At 49.7% G+C, this 22,502-nt stretch overlaps 5 protein-coding genes, 1 long non-coding RNA gene and 3 other non-coding genes across 10 annotated transcripts; 3 read left to right on the forward strand and 6 right to left on the reverse strand.

Annotated features, from left to right (window-relative positions):
- Positions 1-158: 158 nt before the first annotated feature.
- On the forward strand, positions 159-4,257 carry b3gnt5b (UDP-GlcNAc:betaGal beta-1,3-N-acetylglucosaminyltransferase 5b). The gene is made up of 2 exons (XM_003975755.3): positions 159-580; positions 1,382-4,257. Exon 2 carries the CDS (start codon positions 1,546-1,548, stop codon positions 2,704-2,706), a length of 1,161 nt encoding a protein of 386 aa, XP_003975804.1. The 5' UTR covers positions 159-580; positions 1,382-1,545; the 3' UTR covers positions 2,707-4,257.
- A 375-nt stretch (positions 4,258-4,632) lies between these two features.
- On the reverse strand, positions 4,633-8,866 carry eif4a2 (eukaryotic translation initiation factor 4A2). The gene is made up of 11 exons (XM_003975754.3): positions 8,718-8,866; positions 7,981-8,032; positions 7,768-7,900; positions 7,420-7,559; positions 7,001-7,169; positions 6,814-6,923; positions 6,390-6,533; positions 5,974-6,111; positions 5,798-5,887; positions 5,507-5,586; positions 4,633-5,436 (listed from the first exon to the last, which is right to left on the reverse strand). Exons 1-11 carry the CDS (start codon positions 8,744-8,746, stop codon positions 5,292-5,294), a joined length of 1,230 nt encoding a protein of 409 aa, XP_003975803.1. The 5' UTR covers positions 8,747-8,866; the 3' UTR covers positions 4,633-5,291.
- On the reverse strand, positions 6,168-6,353 carry LOC115248070 (small nucleolar RNA SNORA81). Its single transcript, XR_003887104.1, has one exon. It is a non-coding gene; the product is annotated as a small nucleolar RNA SNORA81 (small nucleolar RNA).
- On the reverse strand, positions 7,244-7,317 carry LOC115248072 (small nucleolar RNA SNORD2). The gene has a single exon (XR_003887105.1). It is a non-coding gene; the product is annotated as a small nucleolar RNA SNORD2 (small nucleolar RNA).
- Positions 7,650-7,723, reverse strand: LOC115248073 (small nucleolar RNA SNORD2). The gene has a single exon (XR_003887106.1). It is a non-coding gene; the product is annotated as a small nucleolar RNA SNORD2 (small nucleolar RNA).
- Positions 8,867-9,435: 569 nt separating the features above from the next.
- On the reverse strand, positions 9,436-10,543 carry setd9 (SET domain containing 9). The gene has a single exon (XM_003975790.3). The coding sequence runs from the start codon at positions 10,384-10,386 to the stop codon at positions 9,535-9,537; it is 852 nt and encodes a 283-aa protein (XP_003975839.1). The 5' UTR covers positions 10,387-10,543; the 3' UTR covers positions 9,436-9,534.
- A 110-nt stretch (positions 10,544-10,653) lies between these two features.
- Positions 10,654-12,951, forward strand: dcun1d1 (DCN1, defective in cullin neddylation 1, domain containing 1 (S. cerevisiae)). Its single transcript, XM_011616619.2, has 7 exons — positions 10,654-10,753; positions 11,215-11,428; positions 11,519-11,687; positions 11,791-11,921; positions 12,001-12,083; positions 12,179-12,275; positions 12,347-12,951. The coding sequence occupies exons 1-7, from the start codon at positions 10,751-10,753 to the stop codon at positions 12,421-12,423; spliced, it is 774 nt and encodes a 257-aa protein (XP_011614921.1). The 5' UTR covers positions 10,654-10,750; the 3' UTR covers positions 12,424-12,951.
- Positions 12,952-13,102: 151 nt separating this feature from the next.
- Positions 13,103-20,070, forward strand: ccdc39 (coiled-coil domain 39 molecular ruler complex subunit). Its single transcript, XM_011616618.2, has 20 exons — positions 13,103-13,873; positions 14,048-14,167; positions 14,243-14,389; positions 14,469-14,627; positions 14,738-14,830; positions 16,150-16,278; positions 16,391-16,582; positions 16,656-16,759; positions 16,828-16,960; positions 17,061-17,255; positions 17,332-17,496; positions 17,571-17,708; positions 17,800-18,008; positions 18,084-18,207; positions 18,385-18,544; positions 18,798-18,904; positions 19,015-19,158; positions 19,364-19,534; positions 19,603-19,691; positions 19,779-20,070. Exons 1-20 carry the CDS (start codon positions 13,775-13,777, stop codon positions 19,933-19,935), a joined length of 2,835 nt encoding a protein of 944 aa, XP_011614920.2. The 5' UTR covers positions 13,103-13,774; the 3' UTR covers positions 19,936-20,070.
- On the reverse strand, positions 14,179-14,822 carry LOC105418149 (uncharacterized). Of its 2 annotated transcripts, none has more exons than XR_965503.2 (3): positions 14,709-14,822; positions 14,407-14,549; positions 14,179-14,296 (listed from the first exon to the last, which is right to left on the reverse strand). It is a non-coding gene; the product is annotated as an uncharacterized lncRNA (long non-coding RNA). The 2 variants fall into 2 exon arrangements; XR_965504.2 differs by having other exon boundaries at positions 14,671-14,822.
- Positions 20,071-22,502: the final 2,432 nt, after the last annotated feature.

Raw genomic sequence — 22,502 nt, forward strand, 5'->3', positions numbered from 1 at the left:
GATAATATCGGCATGTTTTTTTCCCAGCGAGGCGCGGCGGTACCGGGGGCGGCCACCAGGCGGCGCCTGTCGGGCAGATTTTACACCACTGATAAAACGGGAGGAACCGTGTCAGCGGTGGCGTTCACGTGCACCCACGAGTGCGGAGTTAAAGATTGCCTTTGTGCTCAACCATGTGTGCAAAGGTCAACGTGGGAGAGTGTGGTCTTCAGAATAGTCAGCGAATTCTCTGATGGTCTGGCATCGCGGCGCCGCTCGGATGGCGTGAAGTGGGGTTTTGTGCCGCCGCGGCTCCGACTTCAAAGGAAACGCGTTCCGAGATTGACATTGTGTGACTCTCAAAGCAGAAGAGGAAAGAGGAAGTTGTGTCTCTGCTGGTTGTGAGTTGCGTCACAGTCAGCAGACTTCCTCCCTCTTCCTGTATCGCACCTCCACCAGCCACAGACCCCCCCCCCCCCCCCCCCCTCCCTCACAGGGGAAGAAGAGCAGGGCAGGAGCAAAGAGAGGCAGCCGCCGCCAGCCGCGCACGGACGCCGGAACGCCCGGGCGAGGAGGATCGGAGATCGACCTGTTGCTGCCGGTGAGTTTCGCCGTGCTTGGGTTTCACATCTATTTATACAAGCGGCGACTCTGGGAGCACGCCGGCGGGGACGGGCTCGCCGGGTTTAGACACGGCTGAGGCGCTGGCATTAGTGCGCTCGGAAGGGGGGGGGGGGGGGTCCGCGCCCAGAGGGGTTGTGGGGGAGGTTCTGGTTAAAGTTCCGTCTGGTCTCCTGAACCTCAGGTTTTGCTTTGTGGTTCTAGCACCCGCTTGAGTGGAGTCGGTAGTTACCAGGGAAACGGGGCCGCTGTGGGCTGGTGACCCCATCGGATGGCCCCGGGGCTCCCGGGCCTCGGGGCCCGTGCCCCCCCCCCCGGGCGGAAGCGGACTATTTTCTTGGCTCATTAGCGCTGAGCTATTTTGTCGGCGTCCTTTGTGTGCGGGCGTTTTCCACGGCCCTCAGCGGTTTCAGCCTGGACCTTAAACCCGTCCATTATGGGCCGGCACGCCGCGCCGCATTTGCTGCGTCGGCTGTTGCATTCAGCCGCCCCCTCGCTCTCGCCGGCCTTTGCAGCTAATGACGACAGCGCGCCGCCACGCGGGTCGTGGCCTTTTATCCGGGCGGCCTCGGGCGACGCGTGAGTGAGCGGACGAGTGGTTTCTTCTCCTTGGTCACCTAAAAGAACGGCGGTTCATTTTTAGCAACAGGAAGTGCTCGCAGACAGTTTTTGGGAAATGGCGTGGGTTTACCGTTTCAGCGTTTCCTCTTTCTGTAAAAAGGAAGTGGACGTCTCACCTGCTCTTCCATGATTTGATGCCGTTTGTCCCCCCCCCCCGCAGCGGCGCTCCGGGTCCCCTGCTGATGGACGATGCCCCTCAGTGACCTTCAGCCCTGCCAATCCTAGCATGGGAAATCTGCCCCCTGCTGGTCTGAGGCACCGGAACGACGCCCCCCACCTCCCCCGACGTCACATCTGCTCCGCCGCCCGATCACAGGTCCAGCGATGGTTCTGATGTTCCGCCGGATCCGTAAATACCAGTGCATGCAGCTGATGACCACCTGCCTGGTGGTGTCGGTCATGATGGTCTGCTGGGAGCAGCTGGATGACGGCGTGGTCAGCCGCGTCAAGTCCTACTCCTACCGCTACCTGGTCAACAGCTTCGCCGACGTCAACAGGAGCCTCACCGTCGCCCGCGAGGACGCCCGGGTCTTCAGCGGCTTCAGCTACCTGCTGGACCACCCGGACAAATGCGCGGACCAGGACGTCCTGCTCCTCCTCTTTGTCAAATCCTCCCCAGAGAACGCCGAGAGGAGGAGCGCCATCAGGTCCACCTGGGGGAACCAGAGCTACCTCCGGAGCGCGCTGGGAGCCACCGTCAAGGTGCTGTTCGCCTTGGGGGCGCCTCAACCTGAGGAGGAGCCGTCCTGGACCGGGAGGAGCCGGGCGGGCCTGCAGGAGCGGCTGGTCCGGGAGGACTTCCTGCACGGGGACCTGATCCAGCAGGACTTCCTGGACTCCTTCCACAACCTGACCCTGAAGCTCCTCCTGCAGTTCCACTGGACGCACCACCGCTGCGCACACGCCCGCTTCCTGATGACGGCGGACGATGACATTTTCGTCCACACGCCCAACCTGGTGCGCTACCTGCGGCACGCCGGCGGCGGGGGCGCCGCGGACCTGTGGGCCGGGAAGGTCCACAGAGGGGCGCCGCCCAACCGCAGCAAGCAAAGCAAGTACTACGTCTCCGAGGCCATGTACCCGTGGTCGACCTACCCGGACTACACGGCCGGGGCCGGATACGTGGTCTCGGGGGACGTGGCGGACCGCATCTACCGCGCCAGCCTCACCCTGAACGCCTCGCTGTACATAGACGACGTGTTCATGGGCATCTGCGCCAACGCCGTCGGCGTGTCCCCGCAGGAGCATCCCTTCTTCTCCGGCGAGGGCAAAGCGCCGTCCCACCCCTGCATCTACGAGCGCATGGTGACCTCGCACGGCCACGTGGGGGACATCGGCGCCCTGTGGGCGGCGGCCACCCACCCGGGGGTGAAGGCGAGGACGTCGGGGCTCTGGGGGAGGCTGTACTGCGCCGCCGTGAAGGTGTCGCTGCTCTGTGCGCCGTACAACTACAACGCCTACCCCTGCAAGGCCGCCTTCCTGTAGGGTCGCCGCCGGCCCCGGCGGGTCATCGAGGTCGACCGCGTTTGGCCTCGTTAGCTTGTTGTTGTCGTCTCACTTCTTTAAGGAAAAAAAAAAAAATGTAGAGGATTTGATGCACAGAAATGTATTTTTAATGTGAAGAAAAGCCTTAAGAGGTGTAACCCCCCCCACCCCCCCCACCGAGGGGCGTGTCTGCAGCAGGTCTCGGCGTCGCTGACGTGAGCCAACGTTGGTCAGTGACGAGTCCTTAACTTATTGGTGTGTGTGAGGTGGGAGACGCGTGTTCACGTGCGTGTTCACGTGCGTGTTCACGTGCGTGTTCACGTGTGTGTTCACTTCTGTCACGTCGATCAAATAAAGTGGCTGAAAGCTGTTTCCTGTTCCGTGGATGTCGGATCGCCCCCCCCCCCCCCCACCCCCCCACCAAAGTTCTGCAGAACGGATCCGGCCTCCGCTGAAAAGCACGTTGTGCTCATCTGCCGTTGCCATGACGACGGCGCACCTCCCCATCGCCTCGGCGGCGTGTTTGTCGATTAGCTCAGAACTCTCGTTTTCACTCCTTTTGTTGCCGTTTTCTTCCTCTCAGGGGTCGCGATCTTCACTCCTCGCCGCCGACCTTTCGGGGGACGCGCCCGCCCGTGTTTATTTACGGCTCCTGAGACGGGACGTGGCCTGGATCAGCTGTCCCGCGGACAGCTGCTGCGTCTCCGGGGCGACGCAATGAGGTCGACTGCACACCGACGGGTGGAGAAGAGCACGAAAACACCTAGGAAAGGAAGGTTTACGATCAGGGCGCCGCAGTTACTGCTGATCACTTCAGGAAGTGGGTTGTGTGCTAAGGGCGGCTTTAGTCTCATGATTCAGGTTTTTGATGACTTTGCATTTCAGAACTCATGTGGCGCTACAGTCATGCTCGGCCCCATTTGTGCTGGAAACGGGACAAAAAGGGCACGAAAATGTTTAAACATGGATGTATAAATCTTTCATTTTGAGGATAAAAATTGAATTCCAGAGCCATTTTGTTTGAATCTTAACGTCTGAAAACGTAAGAGGAAGAACCTGGTTTGGAGGAACTTCATGCCCGAGCTTGCATTTCCTCCTGCAGGCTTTGTTAAAAGCTTTCAATACATGAAAGTGGCGCTGCTCTCGTTGCGGTCTGACGCGCTACCACCCTGGCAACACACGACAGTTGGGGATTCGAACTTCTAAATGGGGCAAAATGCTCTCATTTCCTCCCACCGTCAACCGCAGCAACAGTCATCGCTGCGAAACACGCACGTCGACACAGAAAAGGGGACAGGTTGCGGCCTCCGTGTGGGCCACGGGGCCGGATGAGCCTTGCGGGTTCCACCGCCCCCGTTCCGAGGCCAGACACGGAGGAGGTGGGCAACAGTTTCGGCCTCACGTGAGGCATCTGAAAGTGCAATTCGTCGAATGTGGGCCAGGTTGGTCGAGCGCTGCGGTTAGTTTCTAGCACCTTGCAAATGTTCCGAGGACCGCAGGCTGAACAATGTCACCTTCTCCCTTAAGAGTAAATCAAAGTGTTTTTGGCTTCATTTTCTTGTGATCGTCGTTTCTCTTAACCGGTTTCCACGCGGCGAGGTCTGACGGGTGACGGCGCACGAGCCAGGACGTCTGAAGCAGCGGATGTTCAAACGGGCCAACCGGAGCTCTGCTGCCCCCTTGTGGCGCCGGCGCGGCATTACAGTTAAATGTCTGACTCCACTAAACGAGTTGTAGAATGTTTAAATTTATCAGACGGTGAACGCGCTTTATAGATGCATTATGTCTCGTGCTAATTAACCTCGACATGCGCTCGTGAATCAGACGTTTTATCTGCATTTCCCACCCCCCCCTCCATGAAGAACCTTCGACTGGGCTCTCCAGCAGGGGCCCCTCTCCCGGGGAAAAAGCGGTTGCACAGCCTCCTTACAGCGATTTCAATTTTATTAAGACATTCATACAACCTGGGGGAGGAGTAAATCTGGTGGAAAAAAAAAGAAAACTCAAAGGGGTAAATATCAATAAACTCTGAGGGTAAAACCACATCTTGGCGGAAGTTGGCCGCCCGGCGAGGAATTTGAGAGCCAGTGGGATTTAAAAAAAATATGGTACAATTAAATTAAAAGTCACAAAATATAACAAAAAGCAAGTGAATCTACAAGTTTAACATGACTAGTAAGCAGGCCAACAATACACCGTACATATGTTAGCATAACATAATTTGCAGACTTTATACAGCATTTATACCTTTTAGTCCACAAGTAAGTTACTAAATGGTGGAGGACATCAAACACACACACCTTAATTGAACATGGAAAGAAATACCTGATTAGGACCTTTACATTTACAGACCCCATGTCTTTGTATCTCCGACCAACAGGCTGTCAAGGTTCGAGTCTACGACAGTCCGAGAGGGACCAGCATAGAGCCGCCTCACTTTAATACATACCAAAATTCTGATCCAAGGTTTAGCATTGAGAAGTTTTTTTCCCCCCCTTTGAATAATATAAGCACAATGCAAGTGAACGATCGCTATCACTGTGTGTATTTTTTTCTTTTTTTTTCCTTTTTAAAAATCTCAGGGCTCAAATCAGGTCGGCCACATTCATTGGCATCTCCTCCACGGTTGTATTGTAAAACGTCTCGATGTCACGGAGAACCCTCCTGTCGTCCTCGGTGACGAAGTTGATAGCAACGCCTTTCCTGCCGAAACGACCGCCGCGGCCGATTCTGGGGACGAGGACGGGCGCGTTAGTCTCAAGGGGGAAGGAGAAACGCACTGGGGGCACTTGCAGCCTACCTGTGAATGTAGTTCTCTCGGTTTGTGGGGAGGTCATAGTTAATGACCAGGGACACCTGCTGGACATCAATCCCACGGGCCTGAAGACAAGACAGAACCCGTTAGGCGCCGGCCCCCCAGAACAGGCTGGTAATAAGTGTTGCTCGTTAATAAGTAACAGGCTCCCATTAGAGGGGAACCCATTGTGGAGAACGAGCCCTGATCTCCCAAAAAGGTCAGTCCGCTGGGTCACGTCAGGACGGCGGCAGGTCTGAAGACGTTTTTGGGTGGAAGGTCAGCACCGGGACTCACCAGGAGGTCAGTAGTGATCAGCACTCTGCTGGAGCCGGACCTGAACTCCCTCATGATCACGTCGCGCTCCTTCTGGTCCATGTCGCCGTGCTGCCAGGGGTGGAGAGATGAGTTCTGTGAGCGGGCGTCACCAAACAGGGAGGCGCAGAACACGAGAGCGGCGTCGAGGCGCCTACCAGAGCGGAGACGGTGAAGTCCCGCGCGTGCATCTTCTCCGTCAGCCAGTCGACTTTTCTCCTGGTGTTGAGGAAGATGACAGCCTGGGTGATGGTCAGCGTCTCGTACAGATCACACAGGGTGTCCAGCTTCCACTCCTGGAGACGGGAAAACAAGGCATGTAAAGCAGAGGTCGAGGGGACCACGGTGGGAGTCATGTGACACAGGATCTTGAGGCAGAAGACACTGGACATTAAGAAAGAGGTCCCCCCAATGCCTCATCTTCAACCCTGTGCCTTTGTTCTCCTTCCCTGGTGTACCCGTGCTTACATGGCCACATGAGCTAAACCAGTGAGGTCCGGCTCCTGCAGTTCCAGCAGGGTGCTTTTGGAGAGAAGGCTTCCATTTCAAAACACACACACACACACACACACACCTCTCGTTCCACATTAATGTAGAACTGCTTGATACCCTCCAGGGTAAGCTCTTCTTTCTTCACCAGGATGCGAACAGGATCCCGCATGAACTTCTTGGTCACCTCCAACACTTCCGCTGGCATGGTGGCAGAGAGCAAAACTACCTGAGGGAAACAGGACAAGAAACAGGCGTCGATAAACAAAACAGACGGAGCGCTGCGCTAAATGTGGCACGGCACCTCGAGATGGACGCCAACGAACATTAAGAAAGAGGTTCGACGACATCTCGTGCTCGGTGCGGTGCGCGATCATCTCCTTCCAGCCAACATTCTGCTAGCATGAACGTATGAAACAGGCCATCTGGACCACACGGTTATAGCAGACTTCTGTTCGTGTGGAAGGAGGACGGCGCCGCGAGGCCAAGGTCGAGTCCAAGACACTCACTTGGATGTTCGTGCTCAGTTTCTGGAAGATCTCGTAGATCTGATCTTTGAACCCTCGGCTCAACATCTCGTCGGCTTCATCCAGGACGAACATCTTGATCAGTTTCGAATCTGCAACGACAGGCCAGCCGCGTCATCCTCCAGCCCCCAACCGCCTCCGCAGACCTTTACGCCCCACCAACACTCACACAGATGCCCCCTGGTGAGCATGTCGAACACACGGCCCGGTGTGCCCACCACTATGTGTGGAGCCTCGGCCTGGAGTTTCTGTATTTCGTTACGAAGGTTGGTCCCGCCGATGCAGGCGTGGCATGCTGCCCCCATGTAGTCCCCTAGGGCGAGGATGACTTTCTGGATCTGCGGAGGTGGAGGCAGGAGACTGAGGACGATGCGACTCAACCACATAAAAAGGAGATTTACCACAAAAGGTTAAGTGATCAGTGAAGGTTATAGGCTCTCCATTGCAAGAGTCAGTCCCGAAAGATGGTGTGCCATCATATCACTCTCCTCAGCGACAGCATTTGACTAGACCAACTTTTAAAGTCAACGTCGGTACTCAAATGCACCATTTATGCCTCCGACAGTGGCAACATGGCATCAGGGTTACCTGCTGGGCCAGTTCTCTGGTGGGGGCCAACACCAGAGCCTGGGTCTCCTTCTGATCAATCTCCAGCTGCTGAAGGATTGAGATGGCAAACGTGGCCGTCTTGCCAGTGCCGGACTGGGCCTGGGCAATGACATCATAACCTAGTGGGAAATGAGGAGATCAAACCAAAACGCATCTCACATTTTAAACATAAAAGGCAAGAAAATGGCCTTAAAAATGGTGACAGATTAGAGTGATCAGTGGAAATTAAAGGTATCCCCATTGTTGGGTAAGTCCCGAAAGATGGTAAAGCATCACTTCACTCAAAACACAATCTAGTCAAGCTAGGGAGAGGACGTAAGCACGTACCTTTAATGCAAGGAATAATTGCCCTTTGCTGAATGGCAGAGGGCTTTTCAAAACCATATGCATATATTCCCCTGAGAAGACTCTCCTTCAGGTTCATGTCATCAAAATTGTCTGTAATTTCGGTCCAGTTGCTCTGAAATAAAGAACAATACAACCCAACCGGTCAGATATGCAAATTACAAACCCGAAATATACACCGGGCGATGAACATACCTCGATGATACCATCAGGCTCCATTCCATCTGGCCCCCCATGGTCTTTTGAGCTGTAGGAGAGGGCAAATACCCCGTTAGCCGGCGGTAAATTTGACGTCAGAAGCGCCGTCATGGGGCCGTCGGTGGCCGCCCATGAGAGCGCCTCACTGGCGGCGAGCGCACGTGTCAAACGTCTCGAGCGGAGGGGTAAAACTACCTGCTTCGCCTCTTCCTCCGGTTATATAACCCCGAATCGAGGGCACATCGACCGACACACTCGTCGCGATCCACGTTACCCCGGGAATAAGGAGCATTTTGGGGCCCACGTACACGTTCGGCAGCGCGTTCTCAACATGGAGTTCAGCTTCCCCCTATTAGCCAATATGTCCGACAATCAGGCCTGTGCCGCCACTCTTATAATAGAGCCGAGCTAGCATAGGCACGCCGGCACCCGCCGCTGAAAACCCGCTCCTTTCAGCAGAAATAAGCGTCCCCTAGAAGCGATATGCGTCTCGACGTGTATAAACCGGGCGATTTTAATGGAAAAATGGCCTTTAAGGGCGATTTAGACGCGCGATGACACGGTGCCAATCAGGTAGCTAACGGTCCTGACTAGGATAATGGCCGCGGCCTACTCGGCAGGACGAGTTCGTCACGAAATTCGGCCTAAAATCACGCCTCAAATCGCCGTGACGGGTGTACAGACGCGGCCCGGCAGGGAATGGGTGAAAACGGGGAGGTTTGTGAGGTTTTTACCTGTTGTAATCAGCAGAATCGCTAGACATGATCCGTTCCCGACCTGAGCATGCGACTGGAAAGATCGTTGACTGTGATGCCTATTGCCTTTATGTGGCCGGACTCATTTCAATGTGGAACTCTGTGCCGTATTTGGGCCGCAATTTCCACTCAGTTGACCGGCGCGGTGTTTTAACGTGGTTATTTTTTTATTCACAACCGTATATGTACAATTTTACCGTTCCATAACCGCTGAAAACGTTTAAAATTATTCAGCACTACATTTCTCAGCGGAGTAATGTTGCAGTAATTGATAGTACTTCGGTATCTACGGCGGCTCTGATAAATCAAAAAACAAAGGGCGAAATTACGCAAACGCATTTCAGGGTTCAAATGAGTTGGCGAATACAAATGGCTGGAATAAAAACGCTGGTAAATAATAATCTTCAGGCTGTTTAACACTTCCAAAATGCATTATAACATGGTGCTTAATCCACGTTGTCTTATATTACACATGGCTCTGTTCAGGTGTATTCACATAACATTGTTAATTAAAAAACACATAACTTAAGTATAAAAGTTACACTTTAACATGAACTGATTCAAGACTTTGAATTAACCTGAAGCTGTTTCTCAATATGCCGCACAACTGGTCTAACAACTTTATCTCATTTTAAAATGTGCTGCATTAAATAAGCATGATTTTAGTTAGCCTCCACTCCAGTGCAACACACATAGGTTATTTAAACATGTTTATTGTTAAACTTCGTTGTGAAGCATTATAACAGTTAGGATGTTTCAATTTTTGGACACTAAAGCTCTACACTTTGCTTTGACTTTAATGCACAATAGTGTAATAGTTGGAGAAGAGTTCCTCCCCTGCTATAATGTCTCTGAGGGATACAAGGACAACGCAGCGCAGAGGAGCCTGCACCTCTTGCCTGAAGTTGACATTGGGCAGATACTGGCGGAGCTCAATGGGGAATTTATCCGGCACATCATACTCCTGGTAGCACACGTTAGCAGGACGCTCATTGGAGCAGTTGTTCACATACTGCCCAACAGCAAGTGGGTTCAGGGGGTCATTTGTGAGCCAGCTGACGTCAGACACCATGAAGAACCCCACTCTGTCTCTGCCACTGCATGACCTGAAGACCATTTTGGAGATGCCCTTGTCGTTCCCATCAATCAAAATGCCATCAATACATCTGAACACAAAGGGGTTTCTGATGGACTGGAAGAAAATCGGTTCGTATGGCTGATAGACGGTGCCAGGGTACATGGCAACTATTGCCCCTTTGGGCACCAATCCCTTGGTGACAAACACCCCGGTCCCTGCAAAGGCTAAAGAACTTGGCTTCCGGTCAATGCAGAATCCCAGAGTTTGAAACATGGCATCATGCCCGCATATCAAGTCCCCCCTACAGTGATCTTCCTGACCTGTTAACCTTTTAAAGTTATTTTGAGCTCCCCGGGCGTCGCGGTGTTCAGCCCTGTCGAGCAGGACTCCGAAGAGCTGCAGCAGCGCCCGTGAAACCTCGGCATCCGGGGTGAGTTTGTCTTTGGAGCGTTCCGACACCTGCCGCAGAGTTTTCTCATTTTTGGAAAGATTCAGTGCGATCCATGGCACAAACCGATGTCTGTACGATTTCCATTTGTTGAGAAATCGATTTAACGTACTTCTAAACATCCAGACGGAAGTCTGGCAACAAAAAACGTGGAATAATCAAACCGCTTCCGTCATTTTACACCCAAACGACCTTCGCCAGGTTCCTTCAAAATAAAAGTCAACGAACAAGTTCTAAAATTATGTGTCCGACCTCGAAGCGTTATTAAAAAAACAGAATGTTCTGATGATGTATTAGACTCTTTTTTTACACCCTGTTTCAACAACTTTGACGATATTGGCAGTGCAAAAGCAAGCAGCGCCTAAATGGGACTTTTATTTTCCATAAAGGGAAGCTAAAACCGGAAACACCTTTTCCGTGGCTTGTAAAAACTTTACAGGCGGTAGCTAGCTAGATGGGAGGAAACGTAGACGGGCAACAACAAATATGGTAAGATGTTTTTATTTTTATTGTTGAGCCTTGAGGATTAAGTAGCGCTTTTGAGTCACTAAGAGGGAGAGGGAAAATGTCGTGTGTACGGCCTTAGATTTATTTTGTCCTTGGCATGAAATACTACTACTAATACTTATCTTAGCCTGAGCTAACTAGCCGACTGTCAGACTAGTTAGCTCGCTAACATTTCTAACTCTGTTTGTCTCCAATGCGCTTGACAACACATTTATCCGTGCACCTTGCTACAGAGTAAGGTTTGTTCAGCTAAGGGTAGGTTATAGTTCATCTTAGTAAATGTAAATTCCAACAGTTTGGACCCAGTGTGCGCACAGCCTGTGTTGTCAGGTTAGCATTCATTGCTAGGAGTGGAATTGCTGTGAAATGGACGTGATATGACGTGTTTTTCTCAGTGGTGTAAAGTGTGTTGTTCAGTGTGGTGCATGTTTTGTATTTTCCAGAACAAGCTGAAGTCCTCACAGAAGGATAAAGTTCGTCAGTTCATGATTTTTACACAATCCAGTGAGAAGACTGCGTTGACCTGTCTGGCACAGAATGACTGGAAACTAGATGTTGCCACTGATAAGTTTTTCCAAAATCCCGAGCTCTATGTTCCTAATCTAAAGGGGGCTTTAGATAAGAAGAAGCTCGAGCAGCTCTACAACAGATATAGAGGTGTTTTTTGTGGCACATTGTTGTTGTTGTGGTCATTGTTTCCCTGTTTAACCAAGCTGATAACCATCTAATCTTCACCCACACGTTTAGATCCTCATGATGACAATAAGATTGGCATTGATGGGATCCAGCAGTTCTGTGATGACCTGACCTTGGACCCAGCCAGTTTAAGTGTCCTGCTTATAGCCTGGAAGTTCAGGGCAGCGACACAGTGTGAATTTTCCAAACAAGAGTTTATGGAGGGGATGGCAGCACAGGGGTGAGAATGTTTTTCCTGGGGGTTCATTTGGCCTGTGTGCCCTCTACATATGTGCGGTAATCCACTCAACAGTTTCAGTAGTCACTCTCTTATCTCTTGTTAGGTGTGATAGCATAGACAAGCTTAAAACTCAGCTGCCTAAGATGGAGCAAGAGCTAAAGGATCACGGGAAATTTAAGGACTTTTACCAGTTTACATTTAATTTTGCAAAGAATCCTGGCCAGAAAGGTTTGGGTGAGTATCTTTTCCTGGCTTTTCTGTGGCTTAAATGTTTGTTGTATGCTGACTATTTTCCCCTTTTGTATCTCCCAAGATTTAGACATGGCAATTGCATATTGGAATTTAATATTATCTGGGAGATTCAAGTTCCTGGATTTGTGGAACACATTTTTACTTGTAAGTTTGATCATTTCTTCCTAACCGTTGGTCTAGATTGTCAGAAAACTGGGACGTTGTTACTTCTCACTAAATTCCTTCAACATCCTTTGCAGGAACATCACAAAAAATCAATTCCTAAGGACACCTGGAACCTCTTATTAGACTTCAGCACAATGATCACAGATGACATGTCGAATTATGACGAAGAAGGTTTGTGCGTTCTGATGAAAGGTCTGTGAAGGCTCTTTATCCCTGTTACCGTTGTTACCTTTGTTTACCAGGAGCGTGGCCTGTCCTCATCGACGACTTTGTGGAGTTTGCGCGGCCTCACATCGGTACCAAAAGCACAGCAGTTTAACGGCCGCGTTCACAAAGGGATGGTCAAGGTGAAGGTTCTAGATAAACTGGGAATGAGTGAACGACACTGAGCTGAGAAATATGTTGCCTTTTCAATCCTCAGGACTGAAATATTTTACACAGCAGAGACTTTATATGTGCGTGCGCGTGTGTGTGTGTGTGAGCGCATGTGTGACTGCGAGTATTTACAGGTATAAAAAGGCATATATCTGTTGGTCAACTTGTGGTGGTTTAAACTTTTACCTGAAGTATTTGAGCTTCTGTGCGCGCCCGTAAGAGGAGCCGACGCACGAATCACCATTTTAGCAGATTGATCAACTTACGTCTGAATTGTAATCTAAACCATCAGGGCTCAGGAGGGCATGTTCTTTAAATAAATGATTTTAATACTCTTTTGTGCATTCCTGGTTTCTTGTAATACATTTGTGCATCAAGTCAGTATGAAATAATGATTGTAATTTTTAAGCATAATAGTGTTTGTTTGAATGCAAATGTTTAAAGTTAAGAATAAATGTTTCAGTTTGGTACAGTATCTAAAGCTTCCAGGCCTCTTTTTTTCTTGCTTTTTAATTCTGGGGGCTTTAGTATAAAATTTGCTTGTTATTATGGCTTTTTTTCCCTTTAGAAATAGGTTCTCTTGATTCCTGTTTCATGTTTTTCCTCATAACTGTGGTTTTGGCATTCATGTCCTCCAAACCAGTTATTTAATATCAACACATTCTTTAACTAATTCACTTAATCAGTGGTTAATAGAGGAATAATTGTTTTAGTAGAAAACTGTTTATTATGATAGAACTCTGTTTAAAAATGGCTTTTTTTGCTAGAAAAATCCCGAACGGGCTAATTTAAAACTTGAACATGATAAAGTTATAATTTTGATGAATTTACAAATACTTTTCAGGTTTCTGGCTCATTTAATTGTTGTCGTCCATGTAATTTCATTTGTATGCTCAATATTTTAAGAAATCCTTTTTATAAATCTGTATCAATGCAGTGAACATTCTTTTCTGTTATTTCTTACATTAACATACAAGAGAATATGAGGTAAACATGCCATAAAAATAACAAAACCTCTAATAAAAATAAAACCCTCCTTAAAAATGCTTTACTCAATACGCCCCTAAAGGTAGATAAACTTGATAAACTGTTTTTCTAAAAGATTTGATCGATTTTGTATAAAATCTCCAGTTCTGCAGCAGTACCAGCCTCGCGCTGCCTCCTCGCGGTGACCATGTGACACGGCACGTGCGGTTGCTAATGGAGACCTGGGAGGCAACAACAAATAGACCAGAGCCGAGACTCGGCGAGAGAAAAGCCCCCATAATTCATCGGATTAAACATTTAGAACAACAATGAAGAACATTTCTGGGAAGATTCTGACGGAGTTGTGTTGGGACGATTCGTTCCACGTCCCGGAAGCGAACGCAGAAAACAAAACTTTGATTGAAGAGGTGCGTCCAAATGGTTGGGAATGAATTTTAGATGTGTGTGGAATGTCTCAGAGTTCCTGGATGAATGCTAGTCTAACTATGTGCAAACGATAAAACCCTCACAACTGAAGGTTAATGTGTGACAGAGATGGGTCAGTGAAAGAAACGTTATGACGTCACTGCTCCGTCCTGCAGATCCGTAAAGCAGAGCTGCAGTTGACCCAACTAAATAATGACCTGGAAAAGCATGAGGATGAACAGGACTATATGAATGGAATGCTCAAGAATCTTGGACAGGAGCTGAAAACCATCGACGTGAGTGCAGGTCATGATGTAGCTGCAAGTGGATTATTTTGCTTTTCTTGATTCTTGGTTTTGTTCTGCATCCAGGCTCTGGGACAGGCTAAAGAAAGAGAAGTGGAGTCGGTGAAACACCTCACAGCTCTGGAAGACAGAGAAATAGGTCACCTGACAGGGGAGAGTTCTAAAATCAATAAAGAGCAAAGATCTCTAGGAGACAGGAGAAGCACGCAGGAGGTTTGTGTGTAGCTCACAGAGGCAAAAAGAGAAAACTGGCTCCAAAAGTGTGCGATTTATCCCTTGTCTGTATCTTCAGAACCAAATCTTCAGGGCCAGGCAGAAGCTAGATGAGTTCAGGAACCAGAAGAACTGGGATCGAGAGATCTTGGATGCCTTCCTAGAAGAGTCATCACGTCAAGAGGAGGACATCATGGTGATCATGAAGTATGCCCAGCAAGATGAGCAGAAGATCACGGTAAAAAAGAAAAGACAACACAGCCGCATAAAGTTGCCCATACCTCTGATTTCTGAGATAAACATTTAAATCTTCACTCACCAGGAGCTGTTTAAACTGTCTCTTTACAGTCGCTTACTCTGGCTATAGAGAAGAAGAATCTGGAGGCCAAACAGAAGCGGAAAGCACTCAATAAAGAATGGACGGAGACCCAATCTGTACAGGTGGTGTAAGAAAACACTCAGAATCTCAGTGTTGTGAACAGATGTATGAAAAGAGCCGATTGTCAGTAAATACCACAATCACTCAGCAATTTCCTTTGCTTCTCCTCTGAAGAGTCAGACCGAAGCGGCGTCTGTAAAAACACTGGGCCTCATTCACCAATATGTTCTTAAGAATCTTCTTAGATTCTTTCTTAAGTTGTTCTTAAGAAGTTCCTTAAGAAAGCCCTACGTCAGATTCATCAACGCGTTCGTAAGCCTCAGAATTGTTCGCAGCTGTGTTCTTAGATTGATGAATGCCATCTACTTGTAAGTTGAGAGCGCGTGCCAGGTGAGTCTAATTAACATACGGTTAGCATAAGTCACCGCCCACTAATGCCCATAAAAGGAACTACAGCAGGGCCCTGTACATAGACAGAGCAAAAAGCAGCAAAATGCCGAAAGCAAAATGCCCAAAGCTTGCCTTTCAACGCCTGATTTCTGATGCCGTGTTGAACAATCAAGAAAGGATGGCTAACACGCTTGATAAAATTGCCTCAACCCGGATGACTATAGCCAACACGCTTAAAGAAATCAACGAGAATGTAAAAAAAAGAAGAATGTAAAAAAAATAAACGTGTAAAAGCTGTGCTCGGATTGTGACGATAATGCATTTTATTCACAAACGGGCAATTAATCGCGCTCGAACGTGAACCGCGTGCCTGCAGTCTGGCCCCATCATTGCGTCAGGACGCACATCCTCACGGGGTTGTGGCTCTGTGTCCAAACACATCCAGCGCCCCTTTAACATGCCGATGGTGCGTTCAATGGTGGAGCGACTGCGCGCATGCATCTGATTGAATAAAACTCCTGTGGAGTCTGAGGGTTGGTCAGTGGTGTCAACAACCAGGGCATATCCTCGATCCCCTAATAAAATAAATCAAGATAAAATCAAATAAAAAGACAGTTTTGGCATGGTTTCCAATTTGGTTGATTAATGTTAAGTCATTGGCACATTTACGTAATTTTAAAATTCTCCGTAAATCACCAAAAATAGGAAATAAACAAATAAAGAAATAAATATGACAGAATTATCATTGTAATATTGAATTTTATTGAACTGCACAAGAGAAGAAAACACAACCATGCCAACATGTCGGCACTGAAATGTGCGCAAGAGTACTCCTGAGTGTTCGTAGGATTTGTTCTTACCTACGAATAAATCCAGGATAAGAAGAAATTGGTGAATGCCACAATCTTCGTCAACTGTTCGTAAGTGGGACTTAAGAACAAATTTGTTCGTAAGAACGCTTCGTGAATCTGGCCCACTGTTTTCCTTCCAGGCTGCGATGGATAAAATCACCGAGGAGGTACGCCAGACCATCCTGGAGACGAACCAGCTCACGCAGTGGTGGGAAAACATCGTCACGCAGATGAAGCAGCAGGATACTGACAGTCAGACCTGTGCCGCGGTAAACAAATGCTGTATATTCATCTGATACATCTGATTTTAGAACAAACCCAGGCTGCAGGCGTTGCGCAATCCCTATTGCGAAGTCGCATTTGTGTTCTTTGTTCGAGCAGAAACTTGCGCAACACAGGCAGACCATCAGAGAAAGGAATTTCACCCTTGCGGAGGCTAAACATCTGCTGGACACGCTGTCGAAGAACAACAGGGAAACCGAACTGAGCCTGAGTAAAACCAGGCGGCAAGCTTTCCGGCTGCAGCAGGACGTGAAGGAGCAGGAGAAGAAGTGCAGCAGGCTGAAGGACGAGGTCAGGGCCACATCAGGAGCCTGGCGGAGGTTTTAGGTTTGGGGAGCGCTGAGGGACCGTTTCTGTCTCGTAGACGGAGAGTTGCAAAGCTACGCGGGACAGAGCGATCTCCGACGTGGAGGCCGGGAAGTCCAACATCTCCAGAATGAAGCGAGAGATGGAGGAGAACACTCAGAGGTGCGTCCAGTTCCACATCCCACCACCGTTAAGGCGCTCTGTGGTACACGAGCTCTGTCTGTTCGCAGGCTGGAGGACGTCGCCATCCATAACTTCGCCCTGGAGGAGAAACTCGAAGAGCTGACACAGAGCTCCCTCAACCAGGAAGACAGAGCCGCACAGATGGACCAGTTCCTCAATGAGGAGGAGCTGGCAATGAAGGTTGGCAGCCCAACAACGACAGCTTCCTGTCAAATAAAGACTTATTTTTCATCTTCAAATTACATGATGCCTTTTTTTTTCTCACCTCCGTTGTTCTTAGAGGTTAGAGGATCAGCTGCAGGAGCACCAGGAGGAGCTTTTTTGCCACAAAGAAGAACTGAACACCCTCAGGACCCAGGAGAAGGATACTACAGCGCGGGTTTCAAGCAATAAAACGGAAATCACCAGGCTGGAGAAGCAGATGAGGAGCCTGGAGAACGAGCTCTCTGCCCAGCGAAGCACCGTCGAAGGGCAGGTACGCTCCCACGGAACGATCTCCCCACCGTCACCCCTGGGTGCTCCCACCTCTGTCATTTCACTGAACTTTCCAGGAGAACCAGCTCTCCAGCTTAGGACTGAAGCTCTCGCTGCTCAGAGGTGACGTACAGTCAGATGAAAAGCAAATATTAGAGGCCAAGATTGCCGAGCTGACCGGCGACGTGGAGGAGAAGAAGAAGTCAGCCGCCGCACTCAGCAGCATCCTGAAGGAGGCCGAGGTCGGTGTGGTCGCCACGGCAGCAAGGGTCTCTGTTGTCAGACAGTCAACACGTCCCGACCATTTCACCGGCAGGATGAAATCCGGAGTCTGAGGAACAAGATGGAGAAGTCGGAGACCCACAGAAGAGATCTGAGCAACACGGTGGAGGAGCTGATGCTGATCTGCGACACCAGCGAGAAGGAGCTGAACAAACTGGTCTGCGTGGAGCAGGTATCACACGGGTATCGTTCTGAATCAGTAGCAGTCAACAGTTTGAAAGCCCCGTGCTGAGCAGACACTGACCTCTCACGCTGGTCACCAGGACACCATGGTGGAGAACAACATCCTGAAGGTCGAGGTGAAGCGCGTCAGGGATCTGCTGTTCAGCCAGCTGGACAGCGTGTATTCTCTGGAGAAGAGGAAGCTGGACCTGCAGAGGACCATCAAGGAGAGGGAGGATGACATCATGATCTTCAGAAAAATGCTCAGCCAGCAGCTCAAAACCAGCGAGGAGGAAAGACAGAGACTCAGGTTTGTGTTTTTGTCGGGTTCTCGGAACATTATCGCAACATTTGCTGAATCTGACTGCAATCAATTGTGTCCCAGCCTGGAACTGAATGAGAAACTGACAGAGATCAAGGGGATGGAAAACTACCATGAGGTCATGATGAGCTCTACAGCGCCTCCTGGAGGGGAGCAGGACAGATCGCAGGCTTACTACATCACAGAGGTGTCAAGCTTGGACCTTAAACACAGAATTTAGATTAAAACTTCTCGACTCCTTGAGATTAAAGCCAAGTTTCTGACTAAAGTCCACTCGGCAGATTTGTGTCTAACCATGAAAAGAAAAAACGGATTTAAATCTGCTGAAACCTGCTGAATCTCTGCTCTTTCAACTTTTCATCAGGCCGCACAGGAGAGAGAGGAGCTCAGGCAGAAGGCGGACCTGCTGGACGCTAAAATCCACAAGATGGAGCAGGAAAACAAAGCCCTGCAGAACGCCGGGCAGTTGATCAGCAGCTGCAACTCCGCATTTCGCAAATCCCTCCAACAAGTGGATGAATCCAGTAAGAGTGATCTGTTGATCAGGGCCCAAATCAGCCATCATCATCCCCAAGAGTCACACACTCCTCTATTTCCTTACTCAGTTTCAAGCACAAAGTAGGAGATATAATTCCACACAAAGACCATAAACTACAAATCCCAGAGTGCATTGCCACGGGGTTCAGCGTTTCTCATGCCCAGGGTTCATATAGGTGATGTCTCTCTTTTCTGGGAGCAACAGCCGATCACAAAGTCATTCTCACCCTTTTCTTTTAGGTCCGGAGTCCCGAGGAGACGAGACAGTAGAAGAGCAGGTGAAGACGCTTGAGGAGATGTTGAATTATAAGAAAAGACAGATCCAAGAATTGCACCAGGACACAGAGGTCAGCCGAAGCAAAGTCCCCTCAAAGTCCTCATCTTTTATCAATATCACATTTCCTGTAATTAAGTGTGTGTGTGTGTGTGTGTGTGTGTGTGTGCCCCCTGCCTCCAGGATTTCAACAATCTATTGGAGAGTTCCCTGAAGAAAGAGCTGCAGGTGGAGGAAGATAAGACGGAGCACAAAAAGTCCTTCGTCTTCAAGCTAAAGAAGGACCTTTCATCCCAGCAGGAGAAGATCAGCAGAACCACAAAGCAGGTCAGACATCAAACAAACGCTCACCGTAATGTTTTTCCCGTTCCTGTTTACCTTCACAGCCATGGTGGAGTATTTCTGCTTGTTTCCTGCCCTCCGCTTGCCCAGAAAGTGTGGTTAAATAGTATGAAACTGTGTAAAATATGCTCCTGGAGGCTTGTACATGTTAGCTTTAGGGGCCTCCTTCAACTGTTCCGAACTGTTCCAGTGCTCGAGGTTGTCCAGGGAGATCCACTCATCAGGCAGCGCTTGTGAGGGTTTGGACTCCGTGGCGCTGAAGCAGATGAAGGAATTCAGGAGGAGCAGGGACAGAATGTTGCACGAGGCCATGAAGGACAAACCTGACCTCAGATCCGCGTTCGAAAGTCACTACCTGGAGGTATAAAGAGCTGAGTGTGGGGGTTGATGATAGAAATCCCAACGTTAACGTGTATTTGTTGGTTTCAGGCCAATCTGTCCTTTCCGTCTCTGCCCTCGACGCCCAGCAGCAAACGTAGTTCCCTGTTAAATTCCGCCCGCAGCTCCGCCTCTCTCAGGTCAGCCAGTTTATTTGAGCCCCCGTGTCATCGAAGTGTCGCTGCTGTCCTCCATCTTCTGCTGTGATCCCTCTCTCGGTCCTGAAGGTCCTCCCTCAGCAGCGCCGCCCGGGCCTCCGTGCACCCCTCCCTGGAGATGAAGACAGTGGAACTTGGCCTGGAGCTGCCTGTGACTCCGCCCACCCCCAACATCTCTGGACGGTCCAGCTGTGTGAGCAGCAGCAGGAAGCTGAAGAGCCATTAATGCTGCTCATCCAAGACTCACCCCCTTCTCCTGCCGCTCCTCCAGCAGCTAAATGGGAGACCGGCAAAAGTGAAATATGAAATAAACTCGAATTGGTTTAAAACTGCAAAAGAATTAAATAAATGTGGAGGAAGATTTGGTGCCTTGCGCGCATTCTTTGCTTTAAAGGCACGTTTGCCAGTAAACAGGCGGTAAAAACCTGTTTTTAGAGGATGTTCTCCCCCAGGGGTGTTGGTCCTTCACACGGCTGTCTTGTCCCTCCAGGAGCTGGACGAAGACGCCATCGTCCCCGTCTTGAGACAGGTGAGTGAACCAGTCCTCCCAGTCTCCCCCACGGACACACAGAGATGACGGCTAGTCTGGTTTCAGGTGATCCAGCAGCTGCAGGTTCTGGTCATTATTTTTGTTGAATTTACGCTTCGCCGCTATTGGAAATCAAATAGGAACTTTCAGATCTTTCCTGACTGATTGGTGAATTCAGCCATTTTTTTAAAGGGAGGATTTGGGACAAAAGCTTAAATTGGTGATTACAGGTGATCATTTCCAGGAAGTGTAAACCTCTGGGAGGGAAACAGGTTCTCCAGAATCCCCGCACGTCTTTATCAAGCCCAGAGACCTTCCCAGTAGGACAAGAATGTTTCATTTTCCCAGGCCGCTGAGCCCTTTTGGCTGGTTCGTAACAAGGATTCAATCCAGAACCGAATCCGCGCTGTTCTTTTATCACACACACTCCACCCCTGCTGATCCGGGCCGTGAAATGGGCAAAATTCCTGGCTGGATTTTTCCGATTATAGAGCTATGTGCTGAAGATGGATGGACCCCTGACAGCCTCGAATCCATCCACCCAACATGGAAACATGATTTCAATAAAAAAATCATCTATCTGTGCACATCATAACTTAAAACTGTGTCTGTGAGAGGTTGTTTTCGGAATATTCTCAATTTTTCACAAAATAAAGCTGCTATAGGAGTCTCCCTCTAGTGGCCAACTTGTGGCACAGCAGGAAAGCGCCGTCTCTTCTATGACCTTGTAAAGGAAGCAGAAAATATATAAACAATCTCAAATAAATGTCTCCAAACAAGTTTCTGTCATTTCCTATCCGCGTTGTGGGGTCTCAGTGACTCGGTTGCTGGTTCAATCCCGGCTCCAGAAACATCCTGGAGTTCAGTAAACAGGTGATTTATAGCTTCTTGTTCGGCTCATGCGTGCAGTCCCACAGATGTCAGCGTGCTCTCACTGAGGAATAATTTAGTTCCGCACTAAAAATATGCGCGATTGTTCCATTTAAAGTGTTTCAAATCGGCGATGAAACCCATGGGAAAGTGCCTCGTATGCGTGGAACATATTAGCGGCGCCATCGGGGTAAATCGATGCGAGGACAGTGTGGAACGTCCACACTCGTCCTCGTGACCTCCAAGTCCTCGTGACCCATGAGGACCTTTATAGTGCGGCGGGGCGAGGCCAGCGTTCAGAAGACGTCCAGACACTTGACCAGACCGGACTCATCTGAACCTTGGATATGGACCCGAGGCCCCTGCTCCTGGCCTGTGCCCTCGTTCTGGGGGCCGCGTTCAGGCCCTCGGAGGTGAACGATGTCTCGCAGTGCAAAGTCAAATGGTAACGTGGCCTCTTTTTTTTTAACCTGTTAAAGTGTCAGGTGTTAAAGTGTGAAGTACAGGTGTAGAAGTCCCGGCTACAGTGTAGCTGCTGTTGCTGGGCGCCCCCCCACAACGGAGGAGACCCAAGGATCACGAGACTGATACTAAGTAATGTCTGGTTTCTTTGTGATGAGCTCAAATTTGCGTGAAATCCAGCGTGAAAAAAAGCAGAATTCCTGCTGAGTACGAGAGTTTCTGCACGGCGACCGTAGCTAATCTGCAATCTTGTGTAGGCTGTTTGGTATTTCATGCTCGGAGGTTTCTGAGAGGCTGGTGGGGCAGATCCAGGCCTGGCAGATCAAGGAGAGCTGTCAGGACGCAGGAGAGAGCTGCTCGTATGAGGTCAGACTGGAAATTGTGTTTAATTCTGTGACTGAGGGGCTGAATGGGGCTGAAAGGGGCTGAAAGGGGCTGAAAGGGGCTGAAAGGGGCTGAACCTGACGTGTGCTGCAGCTGGTGTCCACCTCTCCGTACCTGGTAACGGCCACACACACGTCTCCGGTCACCAGGAAAGTGAGCAACCTCCAGTTCCTCCTGGAGCAGTCCACCGTCTGCAAGATGACCGTAAGTACCGCCCTCAGTCCGCCGTCACATGATCAAAGGTCAGGAGGGCGCCTGGTCCGCCGCTGAGACGTTTGATGTTCCCGCAGGGGGAGGCAGCGTCTGAGCTCACTAAACCTCCGGATGACAAGAACCCAAATTACTGCAGCCTCCAGAACCTGATAGACGGTGAATATCCCGATGCGTCCGGTTTTCCTCCTCCAGTTTATACGATCTGTTTTTTCTGATGATGGTTTTTTTGTTCAGGAAGTGACCTGAACAGCGCCGAAGGCTACAAACAGTTCAGCAACAAGTGGATCTGTCCTGGGTTTGACACCGCAAACTGCACCTTACCCCACAATGGCATC

This window comes from Takifugu rubripes, chromosome 22, assembly GCF_901000725.2.
Source record: "Takifugu rubripes chromosome 22, fTakRub1.2, whole genome shotgun sequence".
NCBI lineage: Eukaryota > Metazoa > Chordata > Actinopteri > Tetraodontiformes > Tetraodontidae > Takifugu > Takifugu rubripes.

Excerpts from the sequence above, each read along its gene's own strand:
- ccdc39 (XM_011616618.2), top strand. The coding sequence starts at position 13,775 with ATGAAGAACATTTCTGGGAAGATTCTGACGGAGTTGTGTTGGGACGAT. Across the intron at positions 16,583-16,655 it reads GCAGCAGGCTGAAGGACGAG|ACGGAGAGTTGCAAAGCTAC; the intron begins GTCAGGGCCACA and ends TCTGTCTCGTAG. Across the intron at positions 16,961-17,060 it reads AGGAGGAGCTGGCAATGAAG|AGGTTAGAGGATCAGCTGCA; the intron begins GTTGGCAGCCCA and ends CGTTGTTCTTAG.
- b3gnt5b (XM_003975755.3), top strand. The coding sequence starts at position 1,546 with ATGGTTCTGATGTTCCGCCGGATCCGTAAATACCAGTGCATGCAGCTG.
- dcun1d1 (XM_011616619.2), top strand. Across the intron at positions 11,922-12,000 it reads TCCTGGCCAGAAAGGTTTGG|ATTTAGACATGGCAATTGCA; the intron begins GTGAGTATCTTT and ends GTATCTCCCAAG. Across the intron at positions 12,276-12,346 it reads GTCGAATTATGACGAAGAAG|GAGCGTGGCCTGTCCTCATC; the intron begins GTTTGTGCGTTC and ends TTTGTTTACCAG.
- setd9 (XM_003975790.3), bottom strand. The coding sequence starts at position 10,386 with ATGTTTAGAAGTACGTTAAATCGATTTCTCAACAAATGGAAATCGTAC.
- eif4a2 (XM_003975754.3), bottom strand. The coding sequence starts at position 8,746 with ATGTCTAGCGATTCTGCTGATTACAACAG. Across the intron at positions 5,587-5,797 it reads TGATCACTACTGACCTCCTG|GCCCGTGGGATTGATGTCCA; the intron begins GTGAGTCCCGGT and ends TCTTGTCTTCAG. Across the intron at positions 5,437-5,506 it reads CGAGAGAACTACATTCACAG|AATCGGCCGCGGCGGTCGTT; the intron begins GTAGGCTGCAAG and ends CCTCGTCCCCAG.